Source organism: Alosa sapidissima, chromosome 12 (assembly GCF_018492685.1).
Source record: "Alosa sapidissima isolate fAloSap1 chromosome 12, fAloSap1.pri, whole genome shotgun sequence".
In the NCBI taxonomy this organism is placed as follows: Eukaryota; Metazoa; Chordata; class Actinopteri; order Clupeiformes; family Clupeidae; genus Alosa; species Alosa sapidissima.
In genome coordinates, this window is record NC_055968.1 from 14,476,794 (window position 1) to 14,497,700 (window position 20,907).

A 20,907-nucleotide genomic window follows, 5' to 3' on the forward strand; every position below is an offset into this window, starting at 1 on the left:
ATGGATACCCTGGATATTTATTATGGCGATAACTTTTCGTCACAGACACCGGAGGAGTACCCACATAATCCACCTGCTTGTCGCTTTTCCCGTAGCAGTGAGCAGGTGCCTTTGCCCTTGCCCACATATGCCCCGTTCGAGGACAGAGGGAAAGGAGACTTGGTACCCTACGACCTGCCACCTTGCCAGCACGGCATTTCCGAGCAAACACACGGGTACCTGGCAGAGAAGGAGCGAGTTGAGGATAACTACCAGCAGATCCCCCGGCGAGATCAACCTACTGAACCCGGTGGACAGTTCGCTTACCCATGGATGAGGAGCTCCAGATCCCATCCACATCATTCACCTTTACAGGGTGAGTTGGCAGTCTGATATTGATTATTCAATTTGGTGCGATTTTAAATATATCTGCTTAGAGAGAATGTATAGGAGATACTCTACAGACCTACAAAGGCCTTGGGCCACATTTGTGAATGCGAATTAAATGAACAGTGATTTTGGGGAGAAACAGAACGTATAATTCCCAGTGTTTTTTTTTTATATTATTATTAATATTTAATCAAAAACGTCTAGATCTATAAGTGTTAAGATTGTGGCTAAGAAGAGGTGTTTTCCAGGAGGTTACTCCGATGACCCCGACGAACACAAGCGAAGTAGAACAGCCTACAGTCGTGCTCAGCTTTTGGAACTGGAGAAGGAGTTCCTTTTCAATAAATACATCTCGCGACCCCGCAGGTACGAACTGGCTACCACACTAAACCTCACTGAGCGGCACATCAAAATTTGGTTCCAGAACCGTCGGATGAAATGGAAAAAAGAGGAGACAAAGAAACGAGACCCGGAAACCAGGGCCCCGGACCAGAAGCAAGAACAAACTGCATCTACTAGTTGAGTTTTGTGCCACGTTTGGACATTTTTTTCTTACAAACACTGGAGTATTGGACAATGACGGCGCATTTTATATAATTTGAATTACACTATATTACAGGCCTAGGGTGGAAAGAATGATATGTTTACAAGGTTACATATTGTGGCTGTATTGATACGAGGAGAAGGTACTGTTTCATTGAATTGGCGTGGGTGAGATACAAAACCACTCTCAAACGCATGTTCGTGAATGATGTAGGCCTAAGGGCCCTTATCAAATTAAAAATATTAAACATTTTTGAAATGGTTATTTACAGAAACATTTTCCTCATGGCTTGCAGGGCCCACCCATTCAATCTATACTAGTCTTAGAACTTTGGTTGACTATTAGGCCAGAGTGCAGGTTTATTTTCGTGTTATTCTTAATAATAGTTGCCAACCATTTTGATATCCAATACCTGTGGTAGGCCTATCTGCATTATTGGCCTTCACGTTACTGGTTTCAACTGGTTGAAAATTGTAAAATGAAAGCAACCATAGGCTAGGCTACTATTAGGTTTCCACCAACATATATATATATATATATATATATTATTATTATTATTATTATTATTAACATATAACATACATATATATAAGGTATGCTACAGAAGGGCAGCCTTAGCCTATTCGTTACACAGTATGTGTTGAAAACAACACAACTTGCGTTGTTTGTAACACTCTGTTTCCAACACATCCGTTTTAAGAGTGTAGACCATGCTAGAGCTGCATCGCTGATCCAGTACCTAATGGAGAAAGTTCACACATGAGGGATAACAATTTGAACGGGAGCTAAGAAGGACAGTCAAAAAGGCATAATGTTGAAAAAGTCCACGTGTTCATTCCTTCGCACGCATAGGCTACCACACAATGATTTGAGATATGACGAGGTCTCTGTAAAACTGTTTATTCAGTGGGTGTAGGTGAGGCGCTTGGACAACAGAGAAACAACCGAGATTCATTTCTATTCATTTAACAAAGAATTTCGCCTTCGGTAGCCTAGGCCATAGCCTAGGGATCAGTTTGCAAAGATATTGTGAGATAGCCTAAGTGTGGGAGACAAAACATTAAAGATACCAGCCATAACCCATTGGGGCATAGGCCTACCTGCCTACCACGCTTTGAATATGAAAACGGAGAGAAAACACATGGCAGGTATCCAACACCGGTCTGACTTTTGCCCCCTACTAGGATTTGTGCAAACAATGAAACCACCCTCCTCACCTACAGTAAGTTGTGCAAATCCTTGTCGCGTGGCAACACATACACAGGAAATCAACACAGCCATACAGAGGTGTTCTTTTGGTTTGACATGGCTAAATTCAACAAATAGCCCACGAGGTAGCATACGTTGTATGATAACAAAACGGCCACTAGGCCTACATGGTAAATCTGGAACGTTCCCAGGTTTTGGAAGCATAGGGTCGCCAGAGGCTCAAGACAAGCGGCCGCAAGTCATATCGAAACACTCTGGCACAAACGCATGCTCAACTCACCTGAACTTGGCTATAATTAGGTCAAGATCTAACTTGTCAGATAAGGGTATAAATAGCATGACGACATAGGTGGGACGCTGGTGCTAGGCTACGATTTTATAGTGAAGCCCAGAAGCAGCAACCCACCACGCAAGCATGTCAGATGAGGTTGGTGCTTTGCCAGTTTGTCAGGGGAGATGAAGTCGTCATTTCAGAACGCTGGACAGCACTCAAGAGAGGGCGGGGGCCGCGCCATGACCTGACCACTGGGTTACATCGCCATGTCATTTAGCTCGCAGACAAGCAGCCCGTTACCACATAGCCAGTTTTGGTAGGCATTAGGCCAGGGGTAGGCAAACTGCGGCCCGCGCACCAAGCACTTTCATCCGGCCCGGCGAGCATTTAATTTGGTTATCAGGCTGCTCGCTATTTTTTTCCTGTGAAAGAGACGACATTGGTTAGCTTTACCGCAAACTGCTTTTCACTCTTTTGTGACGTTTACAATGTCAAAACATCATGTTAAATAGAGATGATAGGCCTACTCTTAGTTATCTCCTTTGCAGCAGAACTAACTTGAACATTATGCTACTAGCCTACTGTGCGGCCCGCCGTCCAATTTTCAAAACCCATTGTGGCCCTTGAGCCAAAATGTTTGCCCACCCCTGCATTAGGCAAACTAAGCTACATGTATGCTGATAGTTACTTTCTCACATTTTGTTTTAGCAAGTAGAATGAATGATGGAAGTAATGCATCACATTAATCATTTTATTCAAAATGGTTAAATGCTTAAATCCTATTCACTATTTTGAGTATAGCCAAGATGCCCACTGAAAAGAGGCAGATTCAGGAGAGGGAGAGACAATTCAGGGAGGCAGCAAAGGGCAGCACATCACTGCAGGGTTGGCTGCGAAAAAGCCAACCAGCAGGTGAGACAGAAACTTTCTGTGATAAAGATGACATGACACTGTGTAAGCGAATTGATTAATTAATCAGACTCATATTTTAGCCTACTAATGGCAATGTTTCATAATTACATTACATTTAAGATGAGGAGCAGTCACAAGCCTCCAGAACATGTGAGGAAAATGTGGACCAGGAGAAGGCACATAGGGCAGGTAGGCCTAAGTGATGATCACCAAATATGAGATGAGAGGACCATGCTAGAATAAAGAGCTGCATGCTAAATAATTATAATCTAAAAAAACACAGGCTATCATTTCAAAGTTCTTGCCTGAGCAGAACATAAATACCACTAGTGGGCATTAAAATAATAATGATAATGGCAATAACAATAATATGTAATTGGTCAGATGATGAGCCCACATTTGGAGAAACCTGTCAGTGACTTAATAGGATATTGATAGGGATATTGATGTTGGTGATTTTCATGACTCAAGTCATGTTTTTCTGTGTTATTAGTTAAGGTGATTGAGTGCTGTATTTCAGTGTTTTACTTATATATATATATATATATATATATATATATATTTTTTTTTTTTTTTTTTTTTTTTTTAATAAAGACCCTGTTATTCTCAGTCCTTCATATAGCCCGTGAGTTTTTTTTTGTTTTTTGTTTTGTTTTTTTTGGGGGGGGGAGGGCGGGTGCACTTTTTTCAGGTCAGAGCAACTGCCCCTCAAAATTCCTGTGCACGTCCCTGCTAATAAGCCTGTTTCATTTACCCGTCAAAGCGGTGTTTTGTTGCCTACCCTGTGCATGAGCTATAAGTAACAACACACGTTTAGAGATATGGAGAGTGGAGCAAGTTGGTCAAAGGTTGTCATGTATGACACTTTTACAAAACGTAGTAATGTTTATATTTTGTATGTGATATCACTCTGTAAGCAATCGCGTTCTTCCACAAAATGCCATGGAATAACATGGCATTGCATAACATGATTAACTTCAAGGTGTAAAGCATGAGGTGAGGTTGGTATGAATGTGAAAAAGGTTTTGGTTATACAGAAAAGATTCAGTAAGTTATGGAGTTGCATTAAACCATGGGCTAATACTGTGTGTTGCACAGCAAATAAATGGTGGGAGATCCCGCAGGGTGATTTTGTTTCAAATTTGTATAATACAGACTGTTCATTTGTTTCCCCACTAAAAACACAAAAGTCCAATAAATGTTCAATGTTCTACTTCTACTGCAAGTGTTTATATTTGTTTTACTGCACGTAAAGGACCTAAAAGAAAGAAAGAAAGAAAGAAACTAAGACACAAACAAACAAAGACAGAAGGAGAGAAAGCTGTGCATTCTCACTATCTACATGTAATGCATTTGCATGTATGCCACGTTTCAACACCCTAACTCACAAGTGCATACGCCACCATGTGGAAGTATATTTTCCTGCAACACACTTTGGCACGTTGGCTGACCTAACCCGTGTCCTGTGATTCTGTTTTTTTTTAATTATTTTTTTAACCCAGATGTTTATGGATTCAGTATATTGGTCAATTAGATAAGTACAGGTAAACTGTGACACGCTGATATGATTTATTTTCTTTCTTTCTTTCCTTCTCTCTCTCTCTCCCTCTCTCTCTGTGTGTGTGTGTGTGTGTGTGTGTGTGTGTGTGTGTGTGTGTGTGTGTCTGTGTGTGTTGTGCACTAGAAGAAGGTGGGAGATTCAAACAGCCTCCCAACAGCTGACTCACTGACGCATTTGTATCATAGCGGACATTCCACTAATTCTAGAGCTGAGAGTAAACATCAATACAGTTTTCCATGTAAAAACGACCTTTTCATGCTTACAGTTAGTAGACATGGTAATCACTTTAAACGTGAAATATTGGTTTTAGCTTAATTAAAAAACACACACATTAGGCTACTTAGTCTTTCTAACTTAAATAGTTATATTCTCTAATCACTGTTGAAGTCAAGAGCAGAAGGGAGTAGCCTAAATGTTTAATATGTCGGCAACTTACAAGACTAGCTCGAGGGTGAACATTCACTTTTCCCTCAAAACAGAAGAAAACGAGAACTGAATTAAACGGCATTTGCCATGCAGGCTAACCTATGATGACGAGTAAACGCATAATGTAGCCTATCTAATAGGTTCGTTAAAAAAAAGGTTGACTAGGTTACGTTTGGGTATAAAGATTAGAGCCTTTTGTTGGGAAAACAAGGGACACTGTTCTTTTTGTGCGCTTCGGCGAGAAGAACATGTGGAAGCAATCGGGCCAAGCGGCTGGAGATATGTGACTCTCTACGAGAGCGCTGCGGGGCGAGCAGGTCGGGGAGGGTGGGATGGGGGTTGGGCGGTCCGCGGGTGGTGGTGAACAGTTGGGGGTGTTCTGCCCCAGGGACTCCTATCCTTGCACATAGCCCGTACAAAGGACTTAACAGTGTCGCCAAGCCGGGAGACTCTATGAACACTGCAACACACCCTTTCCTCCGATTTACTTTTCCAAAAGTGCTTTAACTTTAACTTCTTTTAATATAGAAAAGGAAAAAGATACAACAAATATTGTTCCAAAAAATCGTAGATCGTAAATCGTAGAGCTAATTCCCATTATCGATATACTTTCCAAAACAACACGTACGAAAATAAACGACAGAGCATTGTCTGTTACCAAAGAAGTTGGAGAAAAGTTGAAACATGAAAGTCCTGCTGTTTATGGTGTTAGAGCGCCCCCTGTGTATCTCCCATGCTGACATGGCGTAGGCAGTTGGAGGAGTTGAACATACTCTCACCATTCTACATCACTACTAGCCTATTTCAGTTTGCATTAATTATTCAGTCAGATAAATGATTCAACATTTTGATTTCTAATACTTTAGTGATATAATCTATATGTAAATGATGTAAAATGGAGCAGACTACATTTACACTGTGAATGTCCTTGCTTCTCAGAATCATACCTGACTTTGGGTGCATGTAGGCTACTGATACGTGCCTTTTCGAGAGCGTCTTTCAATAGGTCACTTGACTTCATTGTCTTTCAAAAAGCCTCCCTTATTTTAACGGGGCCCCTTCTGCCTCACACTTACGGGGAATATGTTTTTTTCTTCCTTCCCCCGTATTACCATGCACCTCCTTCCTAACTGCAGAGTACAGAGAAATCTGACGCTCGCTTCGCAACTCAGCGTACGGACTGGGGCTTTTATTTTGAAAGGAACCCCAGAACTGGAGAGGGAGGAGGGGGTCATTTCCTGAAAGTTATTTACTTTGAGCCAGATGATTAGTTCTTTGGGAAGGATGGACTGTAACATTGAATCAATTACAGGTCGCTGTAGCTGAGGAGCATTTGTTCGAGCGGCCGCGGACCCAGACGGAGGGGCGCACATATGCTTGCTCTCAACTCGGCTAGAGGATTACCACTGCAACAAAAAGCCTGGACCCTTAACTGCGCCAATTGGAGTACTTTTGTATGGGCTATTGAATGCAATTAGGAGTTTTTTTTAATCAAAGGGCACAATCAAAAGGAGTTTCAAAAGGTATTGTATTAGTTAATTGGTACAACTAATTGGTTTCATCCTTAAAGTATAATTCGTTTTTAAGATAAATCTGTAGTTGAGCAAACCTTAGAATTAAACTAACTTTTGGCAGATTTAGAAAATATTCTGAATGCATCCAGGTAAACACCGTTATAGAGGAAAATTGTGTTTTTCCGTTGATTTAGGCATTTTAGCAAGCTTTAGGGATAATTAATCATTTGCTGATTTATTTTTCTCCGGGGATTTACTTTGTCGTTTGGATTTATAAAGCAACTCGTTTTCTACATGCACTTTTCACCGCGGGCAAACTTTGGATATCTGGAACATCCTCTCTAACGGAATACAGCATTAGCGTATGAAACAAATGGCTTCACTGTCGGACGCCGAACGAAGGGATGTATTTGTTGTGGCCGCCTGAGAAGCGCCTCAGTTCTGACTCCCAGCTGGTGGTGTCACCCTGCCAGTGGCACCTCCGCATTTTCTGGATGCTACGCTGGCATCTACAAGCAAACACACTTCAAATTGGATTTCAATTCGTTTGCGCTCATGTGTGTGGAATGTCGGCTATTTGGAGAGGAATATCATCATGCAGAATTTGTTTTGGGGACGGATGGCAGTCTTATTGGAGCAGCAAGGACGGGACTGGGGCTTTGCTGAGTGTTCAACTTTCCTTTCCACATTGGATGCATACTGTTGGTAGAGGGGACGCTTTCTTTCGGTTGCTCAACTTTCAAAGCACAAGTCAAACGCGTCGCTGCTTGCCCCTGTCGGATAAGAGCACACTCAGCGCGCAATATCATTGAATAAGCAAATCTCTTCACGCAGTTAGATTAGAGGCAGTCGGATTAAGTTACTCCAATTTGATAAAAAGAAGACGACCCATGACAACAAACTTACCCAAGAACTCAATATGACCCCAGTAAAATAGCTCTGTTTCATTCATGCTCTCATTAAAACGTTGACCGTATTTAATCGGACACAGAGTGGTATTGCCTATTACCAATTCCGTTGTCTACTGTTTTCTACAACATTTCTCTTCCTATATCCCCATGGAAATTGATTATGTAGGTGTGGGATTGAATTTGAACAGATTGGTTGAGTGTGAAGTACCGTAAAATGAAACAAACGCTTCTGTCAGCTGTTGCTCTGAAGTGCGAGCGCAGCAGATGAGCGCGCTTGGACGGGAAACATTCGTGTATCTGCGTGTGGGCGGTTGTGCAGAGGAGCGGGGGAGTCTTGATCGGGACTAGTCTCCGAAACTTGGCTCACCCCGACCGTGATACAAAACAATCCTGCCGTCGTTCCGCTCCACGGGACGAGTGTGACCACGCGCCACGGTGCACAAGCTTGTCAAAGCGGATTAGAGCGTTTGTCAGTGTCGGGATGAATCCAGACAAGGATTCCCACGACAGTGTTTGCCGTTCAAACAACGCTGTGGAGAAGGGTCGCGTAATTACAGCCTCTCAACACCCCTGGATTTGCTATGGGTAATTACCCCGTCGGGATGCACCGGAGAGCACGTCCACTAAAGGCATCTGGTGACAGTCGACTGGCGTTTTGTCTCAGGGTTATAGCAGCAAAGTTGACTCATTTGCTTATATCAGTATACTGACCTCAACTTTTCATCTTTCCACAATAGTTATGTTTCAGATTTCAGCAAAGCAACATTTGAAAGAAAAACCCCAGATTACAACTATTATTTTATTTGCAATTTGATAGGCTTAACCTGAAAGTCTGATATGAATTGCTCACAGCAAGACCAGTCAGCCACAGTTCGATTAGAGCGCTCGGACTGATTGCCCCCTTGGTTTGAGTGGCGTCTCTCGTCCCGCTCGAGTGCTGATGGATTCCAGGGGTCCGCACATAGCACAGACTCTCGAGCCAGACAGACAGATAAAGGCATCGGCGCGCGGAATGTCTTTAGTCCAGCACCTAGCTGCGCGCCTGATTAGAAACACCGCCTCTTATATGAGTTATTTGACAAGTACGTATACTTCACTGAATCATTTGTCACAACGGTAATTCACAGGATAATTTATATAACTAAACAGCAATTAAAACTTCCCTGATACTTCTAACAGACTACAGCTGATCAAGTATGTGTTATATGGTGGTTAAAATTGGTCTTGTAGCTGTTACATTCCTACCTATCTACTTTTGTACGGTGTCGAGTGATGAATAATAGCACAAGCAGGTCTGAAATATCGTTAACTGGGTAAAATACAGAACGTAAAATGTTACATCAGCGGTCCATCCGAAAACAAATCTGTATGAAACCTTGTTTCAAGGATGAAACGTAGGCAAAGTAACTGACTCCATGAATAAAAATCCAGAAACACGCCATGTAGCCTATTATGTATATATTCAAAACGTGTTTTATGCGAATCAAAAGTGTGCTTAACGGCGAATAAGTTGCAGTCAAGTTTTCTGGGGAACCTGAGTCCTCTCCAATCGGGTCGACTTCGCGAAAACGTGTAATCTGTCTCCACCCAGTGGTCGTTCAGGGTTGCGTTACACGTTTCAAACAAATGGAGTTGGCGCTGCGCAGTTTATTCAATGGAGGCCAACGTTTTTTTATGGACCTAACCTAGGCTACTCTGGGACTTTACCTTTCCATACCTTGTTCTGCTGCTATTATTGGATGCTAACTTTACAAGACGAGAAATTCCATGCATTTACAGTAGGAATAAGGACTATTAAGGAGACAGGAAAGGAGTAGACTCACTAGGTCTCCAGTTCTACCGGACTTTTTCATAGTTCTTTATAAACTGCGGATTGTTCCTTTCTCTGGCTGACCAAACGTTCTTTTACATGACATATTAAGGGGAAAGAACACCATGTGCATCTGTGGGTCCATAATACCCCCTCTCTTTCTCTTCTTGTCTTTTCAGCAGGCCACAGCAACGTGACCATGGGGGGTTTCGAGACCCATCTCACTCTTTTGGCTGTGTTAATCAGTGTATTACCAGGTAAAATAAGAGATTAAATACGATAAATCAGTTTATTAACTCAATGCATTTGTTGTTCCATTCTGATTAGATTGTATGCATTATGATCGGAGAGGCATACTGACTGACGCACCTCAATATGAAAGTGTCATTGCTTGTTTCTGACAAGGAGAGTATAAGCTCATATACGTGTTCTCTTTTACACGATTATATACAATGACTATTTTCCTATTATACATACTATGAACATTGCCAATATGATGACCAATAACACACGAGATTAGTTCTAAGCACATTTTAGAGCGGAGCGCTCTTAATTCTTGATTCGAAGCCTTCATTTTATGAACACAATAGGCTACATTAGGCTACTTGAACAGAATATATTTATGAACATAATACATTACTACTTATGGAGAAGCGCATGTCTTATCTAACTAGCACTGAGAAAGATAACTGCAGTAGTCACAGGCCTCTTGAGAAAGTTCACCTGTCTCTCACTTTCTCCAAACAGCCCGGAGTGATCCACCGGTCATAGTTTCAAACGAAGATGAGTTTGTTGTCGATCTGCACTCACGGTTCAACATCAGCTGTATCGGGAAGAAGGAGGTAGTATGGGCCGACCCCCTGCCCGAAAACGTTTTCTATTATCCTGGGTTCTTCACTGCAACACTTCTGATTGGTGACGCTGAAGCCTCCCATACTGGATACTACACATGTGTTTACGCATCCAAAAATGGCGAATCTGGAAGGCACGAGGACCCAGAGGAGAACGAATCTGAAATATACATATTTGTGCCAGGTATCAAGTACAATTCATCCAAGTAGCTCACTCCAACGATTATGATATTATATATGATGTTATTAACGATCATGTTCTTATAACCTGTAATGAGATTTGTTGCAATCAGAGCTACAGTTACTTTTGAAAATGTGTCTGTGAACACTTTTCATTGATAGGGCTACATATTGGCATTGGTATTACTAGCAAAAGTTCATCGGCCTACTTCTGCTTTAGATCCCGATGTTCCCTTCGCACCTGAGGAGAACACTGAAGTGGAGACTGACCCAATTAGCAATATCATTCCTTGTCGCGTCACCGACCCCCAGTCCCATGTCATTCTCAAAAGCTTGTCAAGTAATATCGAACTGCAGGGCTTCTATGACAACAAGAATGGCTTTCTTGGCAACTTTTCTGCTGGAAATTACGTATGTGAGACCGTTGTCAACGACGAGACGAAGAGAAGTGCAATCTACACTGTGATTGAAAGGAAACGTAAGTTAAACAAGTTTTACCTATTTAATATTCATAATATCAGTGCAGTATAATGGCCTACCTGTTCTTCTTGACTGATTGTGTGCTCGTCTGTAAACGACAAAGGAACTGGCAAGGAAGTGTAAGCTATAGACTATGATTCACACAATTAATAATCTGATAGGATGGGGAAATCACATGCTCAGACACATTGTTGAAAACTGTGTGAAAAAAAACGTCTGTTCACCAGCCGTTTTTAACAATTCATAACAACAGCAAGCCAAAGTGACATCATGTACTATCATAAGCACTTAGGGAGATGAAGTCATGCATTAGCTTCAGAGAGCACTGACATCATGCACCCACACATACACATAGGGGGAACGTGCTTATGGTCCTGTGTGTGTGTGTGTGTGTGTGTGTGTGTGTGTGTGTGTGTGTGTGCAGGACTTCCTGCAGAGTCTGTGGTGAAGCAGGACTTCCAGGTGACACTGAAAGCCAGCGAGGAGGGGGTGATGGCAGGGGACGCCTTCAACCTCACTTGCATCGCTCCGCGGGGGTCTGAGTACCTGCAGCATTGGATCCATCCCCTAAAACAGGCAAGACACCCCCCCCCCCCCCCCCCACACACACACACACACACACACACACACACACACACACACACATACACACACACACACACACACACACACACTCCCTTCATACCTCGAATGCCCCCTTCCTTCCTCTCTTTGTCTTCACTTTCTTCCCCTACCTCTTTCTGATTTATCTCTTTTCCGTCTGTTATATCTTCGATGAGCATTTTCTTGAGACAGAGAGACATCACGGAACTTAGTCAAATAAATCTCCAAAGCTGAACTACTGCAACATTTTCCCCCTTTAAATCACAAAAAGTCCAGTAAAGTTCCACAAGTCCCATGTGTGCTTCCAAACGTGCTTCCCAGCTAGACAGTGTGTTAGGGCAGTATGTCTCTCGACCTCTCTGAGAAAGAAGCCGCGGGAGTGGATGAGAAACATGCACATCTCTTAGACGGCCAGGAGAAAAATGTGTAAAATAGAGGGGAGAAGTTCAAAAGAGAAGAACGGAGAGTAAATCACCTATAAACTTTGACCTTTCTCTCCCCCATGACCTTCAAGACATATGTGTCTCCACCGCAGTCAGTCCTCAGTGAACTTAGAGAAATCTGTTTGTCTGTCAGTGTGTGTGTGTGTGTGTGTTTTGATGAGGGGGGGTGAACAGAGATATACATATGCCAGTAGGGGACACAGATGCAGATGTATCCAGAATCCAGATGGACACCCACCTACATAGGCTGTAGAAAGCATAAACAAACATACACACACACACACACACACACACACACACACACACACACACATATATATATATACCATTCCATAAACACACACAGGTGGGCCTTCACATAAACACAGAATCAGGCAAGCTTTCTCAGACATAAACAAACCAGAACATGTCCCAGAAGATGTCTTTTGATCTGAATCACAAATACACACAAACACATGCACGCACACACAAACAAGAAGACATTGCAGGAGATATTTCACTCATGAAAATGAATGTGCATACCAGCCAGGAATGCAACACAAGACATACTTGAGCATGCAGTTGTACATGTTGTTGCACTTACAAACACACACACACACACACACACACACACACACACACACACACACACACACACACACACACACACACACACACACACACACACACACACACACACACACAGACATGTGTGTAAATGAGCAGAAGCAAAAGAAGCATTCTTTCCACTACTGTCCTGGCCCATCTGTCTGGTTTTGTGTGATGGGGCACCTTTCTCCTTTAAGCCGTTTAGCAGAGGTGCGAGCAAGTGAGGGCCGCTGGCCCACTTATAAGCCCCCCCCCCCCCCCCCCCATCTCCCTCATCCTCTCTTTCTCATCCTCTCTCTCTCTCTCTCTCTCTCTCCTTGGCCGAGGTTCTCCAGTAGTGCTGATTACAAGCCTTTAAAGGAGCTCCCGTTTGGCTGATTTATCTGCCCGGGGCTCCGCTGGGCTTTAGCCTTCGCCTCTGACAGATGGGAGCTCACCGCTCACTGCCTCCGCCTGACACTCAGAATTAAACTGTAGACGGCTGAAGGTGGAGGAGAGGGGAAATCAGATAGTCTCAGCCAAAAAAATGTACGATGTGGACTGGAGGGGGGTTGGGGGAGAGAGAGGTAGGATGGGGGGGGGGGGGGGGGGGGATAAGAGTTTTAAAGATCAGAAAGGATGCCCTTATCAATCCTGTTGCTGCCTCAGAATGCTGTTAACATTCTCTGTGTGTGTGTCTTTGCCTCCAGAGAACTGTCAGCGATGTATACATGCTTTAAATGTCAGTTGTTTGAACTGATATTGATCTTCCCCTAGCAGGCTGCGGATGCTATTCCGATGAAGGAGACTCTTCCTGATAAGGTGCTGTACATCCTCAGCATCCCCTCGGCCTCTGCCCACGACGGCGGCACCTATGAGTGCTACGTCACCGACCGGCTCAAGGGACAGACCCGGAGCAGCACAGTGGCCGTCTCCGTCTATGGTATTCCACCTCTCCCTCTGTCTCCCTCTGACTCGAACTTACCTACTGGAGATGTCAGTGTTTTAACATATTTACTCTCATAATATCAATGGAATACAAAGCTTCTTGACTTATCTGTTCTCCTTGTTCATTTGTTTACTTGCCTATAAACAATAAAAAACTTGACAAGGAAGTGTAGCCCATGGACTAAATTTCATGCAATTAGTAATCTGGTTGTTTGGAAGAATTTAGTTAGATTATTTTGGTCAGTGATTTAACTGGACTTGGGTAATGGGGTATTGTGGTTATCGGCTGAGGGAAGAGGCTCCCCTGGCTCAGCCCCCCCCCCCCCCCCCCCCCCCCCCATCCCCTCCACCTCAACCCCGCTGTCTTGAGTAAAGGGACACCTCTGCTTTCACCATCTGGGCTGTGGGGAGGAGATGGCTTGGCCAGATGTGCGGCACACTTTCATCAATTTATATCTTATCCACTCTCCCTGTCTCTCTCTCTCTCTCTCTCTCTCTCTCTCTCTCTCTCTCTGCAGAGGAAAAGCCTTTTGTGTCGCTGGACCACAGTGGCATTGGTGGCGTGGAGGTTATCACCCTGCTGGAGGACACTGAGTTCACCATCTTTATCGATGCCTACCCAGAGCCCAAGATACTGTGGAAGAAAGATGGCATCCCTCTGGAAAAGAGCACTTTTCTCTACGCTGTCAACAGCCATGTCCTCGGAAACCGGTAAGAACGACTCCACAAAGCAGATTACATGTTTGTTTTTTGTGCGTGACTACATGTGTATGTGTTTGTTATTCAGATAACACACCGGTTCTGCTGGCATATAACACAAATGATAGAAATCAGTCATACTTTGATACTGAAGACCAGTTCACAGCATACTGGTCCATCCCTTGCATCCCCTGTTTACTTCAAAAGATTGTTAATGGCTGCCTTTTAAGGTGTAACAAGTTGTGGTGTTTGACTTGACATTGTGCATCTGCAGGTATCAGAGCGTTTTAAATCTGAAACACCCAACCGAGAAGGACAGTGGGAAGTACACCTTCAACGCCACCAGTGGTCCACACTACGCGCACTTCTCTTTTGAACTCCGAGTCAAAGGTGAGTGTGTGAGAGCCTCCTGATAGTGCATGATTTGCCAGCTGGGTCCTCTCCACAGCTTGTAGAGCCACCTGGCGTGTTTGAAGTATGTCAAGTATCTAACTCTGTGTGTGTGTGTGTGTGTGTGTCTCGGTGTGTATGTGTGTATGTATGTGTGTGTTTTGTGTGTGTGTGTGTGTGTGTGTGTGTGTGTGTGTGTGTGTGTGTGTGTGTGTGTGTGTGTGTGTGTGTGTGTTCCAGCTCCCAGTGCTGTGCTGTTCCCGTCGTCCCAGGCCCCAGTGCTGCTGCCCCAGAGTGATGAGCTGGTGGTGGCACTTGGCTCCTCGTTCCGGCTCACCTGCCGGGGCATGGCCGAGCTGGTGTGGAACGCCCCCACCTACCTGCGCGAGGAGACGCTGGACGACAAGGGCGGCCTGTTCATCAGCACGGTGACGGTGGAGAACGCCGGCGTGACCAACACTGGGGACTACTTCTGCGCCTACAAGGGAGCCAACCAGACGGAGGGCGAGGGCAGCGCCATTTACATCTACGTGCCTGGTGAGGAGGTCCACTACATGTCCACTACTCCACTACATGTCCACTACATGTCCACTACATGTCCACTACTCCACTACATGTCCACTACATGTCCACTACATGTCCACTACTCCACTACATGTCCACTACACGTCCACTACACGTCCACTACACGTCTACTACACGTCCACTACACAGGATATAGGGTGTCTCTGTGTGTGGGTCTGGGTTACTATGTGTATGTGTGTCGCTGTTTGATTGTTAGATGAATAGTGTGTTGAATAAGAGGTAAAGAGATGAACATTGAAAATTATTTTACAGTCATACATGTGTGCACAACACACACACACACACACACACACACACACACACACACACACACACACACACACACACACACACACACACACACACACACACACACACACACACGCGCACACACACACACACTTGCTTATATATTTGATGCATATACACATAAACTCTCACTCTCACACACACTCAGTCACTCATACTCCTATTTTCCCACACAGATCCAGAGGTGCCGTTCGTCCCCTCCATGGACCCGTCTTACATCCACGTGATGACGGACCACGAGGAGATGGAGATCCCGTGCCGCGTGTCTGACCCCACCGCCAACGTCTCTCTGGTGAACGTGGAGAAGCAGCAGGAGCTGCCCGCCGAGTACGACAGCAAGAGAGGCTTCTCGGTTTCTTCAATGCCGGCACTTACGTCTGCAGAGCGCTCGTCAACGGGCAGGAACACCTCAGCGAAGAGTACATCGTCCACGGATGGGCAGGTATGTGTGTGAATAAATCTGCATATTGTGTGTGAGTGTGTGTGTGTGTGTGTGTGTCATCTTTTTCACCTCAGTTTGTTATTGTTAACGGTTGCTGCTGAGCAGATGATTTTATCCAAAGCGTCGTACAACATTGAATAACAATAAACAAAACATCAAGTAGGAACATGTTTAGTGTAAGTCGCGGTGCATATACAAATGTATGACTTCTGTTACAACTCTGTATCCGTTTCAGGAGGCTCTGATCTAAATGTAGAGCTTCTTGCTAAGAGAACTGCTCTCTTGGTGGGAGAGACGCTCACAGTCAATTGTGTAGCCAGAGGCAGTGAGATGCTGGAGGACCACTGGAAGTACCCTGGCAAACTGGTGAGTGAGAGAGAGAGAAAGAGAGACTGACCTTTAAAAATATAAATTATTAAACATTTCAAAACAGTCTATATTTGTATGTAAGTAAGTAAAAAAAAACATGCCAAGTTACGTTTTTTAGTTTTGTGGATTGGCCATGATAACCATTAGGAAACTCATTAGGACAAAGAGAGCGAAATATAGTATAGTATATCTATAATACAGAGTGTGCTCTCCTGTGTGTGGACTTGACATATGTCCCCCATCTCTCTCCTGTCCAGTATGGTCGTGGTGAGAAGACCGTGAGGGAGAACAGACGAGAGATGACCATCAACTACACCCTGCGGGTGTCCGATGTGTCGCTGAAGGACAGTGGCGTCTACGCCTGCTCCATCACCGACATCATGAGCAACGAGAGCCAAACCAAGGAGCTGACCGTCACCGTTTATGGTATTGCATAATTTCCTTTTTATAGTTGACACCTGGCTCATAGTAAATGAAAAATCCATACAAACCAAAACATTTGTATGCAGGTCTTCAAGTCCTCTAACTTTAACTCACTGTGAAGTGGGGTTTAATAAAAAAAGAGGTAGCATGTTGCATATATTGAGTGGATGGCTTGTTATTACAGTGTAGTTATGTAATAATAATACATTATGTTACATAAAGTTATTATGTAATATTATGTAAGTGCATACTATATTTCACAGCATGGTATGTTAATCATAATGTGGGCTTTGTTAGCACTTTGTTCAGCCAACTGCACGGCAGATATATTGTGTAATCCATCTTTATTCAATCATCTGTGTCAAGTTCTCCATGATAATCAGGCAGCTAATGAAAATTAAACGTCTGACTCGTCTGACTCTCTCGTCCGTCTGCGTTTGGCTCCTGTGTCCTCAGAGAGCCCCTTTGTCTCGCTGGTCCCTGACTTCACTCACACGGAGCAGGCCGAGCTGGACGAGGTGCGGGAGTTCAAGGTCGACATCGACGCCTTCCCCGCGTCAACGTTGTCTGGCACAAAGATGGAGTTCCTCTCGGCGGCAACTCTGCGGAGATGACCACAAACCTCTATACGATCAGCGAGACGAAGTGAGTATTATATCAGTTTATGCTTCTTCTAGATTGTCTTCTATATTGCACTGTGCTTTGTCTTAAATAATACATCTTAAATAATAAATAATACATCAGCGTGGAAAATGTGGATTGTAATTCAAGTAATGCTTTATTTGTTAGAATTTCCCCAGCGATTTTCAAAGTCAAATTCCCCTTCATAACTTAATGGCGGCCATTTTGTTTTTGTGCAGATACCAGAGCGCTCTGACCCTGATCCGTGCGAAGGCTGAGGACAGCGGCAAACTACACGGTCAGGGCCGAGACCCGGAACCAGAGCAGCAGCTTCAGCTTCTCCCTGCAGGTCAAAGGTGAGCCAGTCCAGGAATCCTCTCTGATGTTACAACCGCTATTACCCCCCCCCCCCCCCCCCTCCCCCATCCATCCATCACTGTCTCTCAGGCATGCATGCACGCACGGACATACTACATCTGCAGGTTCTCTGGTTCTCTGAGGGAGTCCAAGCGCTTGGTATTGACAAGCTGATGATGAAGTTTTTTTGGACAGCACTGTTGGGCAGCATTTCCAAGAAACGCATGAAAAGCACACCTTAAATAGACAGTGGTTATCTGCCATGCCCAAATATGCATAACCCCTTTGTCTTTGCCTTTGTTTCATATTGTTGGCTTCTGTCAGTTTGTTACCAAATTATGTTTGTCAAAACTATTCCTATGGATGGGCAGAGAAGTCTCAGAACAGAGCCGTCCTGTCAAAGATAACTTATCGCAAATTGGAATAAATATCTTTTATCTTTTAAAATCTTTTCTTTTACTGTCTATGGACTGAACCACATTTGATCTATTTTCAGCCATGCATTTCTCAGTCTTTCTTTACCCATAAGCCCTTGGGTTGACCCACTGTGTCTGTGTCCCTCTTGCAGTCCCTGCAGTCATCGTGGAGATGATGGATCTCCACCACGGCTCCGCCACGGGTCAGTCAGTCGTGTGCATCGCTGAGGGGGAGCCCTTGCCAGAAGTGGAGTGGCTCATCTGTAAGAACATCAAACAGTAAGTAGACCTTCTCCAGCAGATCTCCACAGTCCTGTCTTCCTGCACCCTCATTGCCCCATCAATCTCTAACTTCCTTTTCTCTCCTTCTCTCTTCTTTTCTCTTCTCTATGCTTATTTATTTCCTTCCTTTCTTCCCTCCTTCCTTCCTCTCTCTTTCTCCTTTTTTCCTTCTTTTTATCCATGTTATTTCTCCATCTTCTCTCTTTCCTCTCCCTGACACTGAGATATATTTAGTATCATCTGCTATTACATGACTTCATTCTGTCACCATGGTCACCCTCTCCCCCCTCCTGTCCCGCCCTTCTCCCCTCAGCTGTGCCAATGACTCCACCCAGTGGAGCCCGCTACCTGCCAACTCCACTGAGATCACCGTGGACACGCACATCAACCAGGACGTGCAGCTGGAGAGCCAGGTGATCTTCGGCCATCTGGAGAACACGCTGGCCGTCCGGTGCCTGGCCAAGAACGGCATGGCCACCGTGGCCCGAGAGGTCAAGCTGGTGACCAGCGGTAAGCGTTCCAAACAGTCCGCAAAGACATGACAGATGACTTCATGGTGATCTTTTTTTTTTTTTTTTTTTTGAAAAATGAACTCGCTGTGGGAATTGGGTGGGAAGGAAAGTTATGAAAGACACAGAGAGACTCTTTTACGCTGCTCTCTCAGAGAGAGTTATGGGAGGACACTCTTTCACTTCTCAGTGATCATCTGGCTGTAGTCAAATATTTCTTTGTATTTAGATACATATTCAAATATGGCGTGATGTACTCTTTCTCCCTCAAGTCTATTTATCTCAAATTTGCATTCGCTTTTAATAATGAACTCTGCCGTTGCCTGAAGGCATTTTATATCAGCTCTTTTATTTATCTGTGTTCAGAGACATTTGGGTTTCTGGACAGCTCATTAAAATGGCATCCTCCTGAAAATGGGGGTGGCTTTTTCAGAGACTTAATGATCCTCCATGTTGTATCCACTTTCCCCGAGGTCATCAGTTAGCTTCACCCTTTCTCTGTGTTATGTTAGCCTCCCCACCAGTCAGTCCATTTAGACTTGACAAACTGATAACCCTGCGAGTGAGTGAGTGTGTGTGTGTGTGTGTGTGTGTGTGTGTGTGTGTGTGTGTGTGTGTGTGTGTGTGTGTGTGTGTGTATATCTGTGTTGCTCATGTTGTGTGTGTGTGTGTTGCTCATGTTGTGTGTGTGTGTGTTGCTCATGTTTTGTGTGTGGGTGTTGCTCATGTTTGTGTGTGTGGGTGTTGCTCATGTTGTGTGTGTGGGTGTTGCTCATGTTGTGTGTGTGTGTTGCTCATGTTGTGTGTGTGTGTGTTGCTCATGTTGTGTGTGTGGGTGTTGCTCATGTTGTGTGTGTGGGTGTTGCTCATGTTGTGTGTTTCGTGCCTCAGGTCCTCACTCGGAGCTGACTGTGGCAGCTGCTGTGCTGGTGTTGCTGGTCATTGTCATCATCTCACTCATTGTGCTGGTCATTATCTGGAAACAGGTACTCATTCACTCACTCACTCACTCACTCACTCACTCACTCACTCACTTTCGATCACTCACTTACTCACCCACTCCCTCACACATACATCTCACACCCACTCCTACCCTCTCAATCTCTCACATCTCTACACACTCACTCACTAATGGAGTCTCTTGCTCTCACTCACTCACTCACTCACTCACTCACTCACTCACTCACTCACTCACTCACTCATTTACTTTTACTCCATTCACTCACCAGTGCATCTACTCCCCTCATTTAATCCCTCATTCATTAATCTCACTCACTCACTCACGTCAGAGTCCCCCTCTCACATTTATTCACACCTTTATCCATGTGATCATACATACATTTGTAGTTCCATTCAGTTCTCCCACAATCAGGGGTGAGACTGGGAAAACTGCACTGAGATCAGTTAATGAAAGGGATTTCACACCAGAGTTGTCTCTCTCTCTCTCTCTCTCTCTCTCTCTCTCTCTCTCTCTCTCTCTCTCTCTCTCTCTCTCTCTCTCTCTCCCTCCATCTCTCTCTCTCTCCTCTACAGAAGCCACGCTATGAGATCCGGTGGCGGGTGATTGAGTCGGTCAGTCCGGACGGTCACGAGTACATCTACGTGGACCCCATGCAGCTTCCCTATGACTCCCGCTGGGAGTTCCCTCGCGATGGCTTGGTTCTGGGTAAGCGGACCTCAGCCTGTCCGTTCAAGCTCTGTCCTTTGCGTTAGGTCTTTGTTCATCCCAGCTAGTTATATGGCAGACGTGGCAAATGTCAGTGGGCTGAAAAGCCATTTAAGTGTATCACAACAAAACACGCCTATACTTACTCTCTCTCTCTCTTTCTCTCTCTCTCTCTCTATCAATTCAATTCAATTCAATTCAATTCAAGGTAGCTTTATTGGCATGACAAATATTTCTTTGCATTGCCAAAGCAGGACA

The 20,907-nt window shown here is 44.4% G+C and overlaps 2 protein-coding genes across 2 annotated transcripts in view; both read left to right on the top strand.

Annotated features, from left to right (window-relative positions):
• LOC121678096 (pancreas/duodenum homeobox protein 1-like) lies at positions 1 to 905 on the top strand. The gene is made up of 2 exons (XM_042057306.1): positions 1 to 355; positions 618 to 905. Exons 1-2 carry the CDS (start codon positions 1 to 3, stop codon positions 890 to 892), a joined length of 630 nt encoding a protein of 209 aa, XP_041913240.1. The 3' UTR covers positions 893 to 905.
• Positions 906 to 6,592: 5,687 nt separating this feature from the next.
• Positions 6,593 to 20,907, top strand: part of pdgfra (platelet-derived growth factor receptor, alpha polypeptide) — a 27,197-nt gene continuing 12,882 nt past the window's right edge. Inside the window, 21 exon segments of the mRNA XM_042056906.1 lie at positions 6,593 to 6,818; positions 9,710 to 9,787; positions 10,278 to 10,565; positions 10,782 to 11,039; positions 11,466 to 11,617; positions 13,432 to 13,597; positions 14,121 to 14,313; positions 14,576 to 14,691; positions 14,932 to 15,228; positions 15,741 to 15,911; positions 15,914 to 16,006; positions 16,242 to 16,372; positions 16,633 to 16,801; positions 17,255 to 17,353; positions 17,356 to 17,443; positions 17,659 to 17,707; positions 17,709 to 17,775; positions 18,345 to 18,471; positions 18,788 to 18,984; positions 19,875 to 19,969; positions 20,517 to 20,649. Of these exon segments, the coding sequence (XP_041912840.1) occupies positions 6,764 to 6,818; positions 9,710 to 9,787; positions 10,278 to 10,565; positions 10,782 to 11,039; positions 11,466 to 11,617; positions 13,432 to 13,597; positions 14,121 to 14,313; positions 14,576 to 14,691; positions 14,932 to 15,228; positions 15,741 to 15,911; positions 15,914 to 16,006; positions 16,242 to 16,372; positions 16,633 to 16,801; positions 17,255 to 17,353; positions 17,356 to 17,443; positions 17,659 to 17,707; positions 17,709 to 17,775; positions 18,345 to 18,471; positions 18,788 to 18,984; positions 19,875 to 19,969; positions 20,517 to 20,649 (3,022 nt within the window). The 5' untranslated portion in view covers positions 6,593 to 6,763.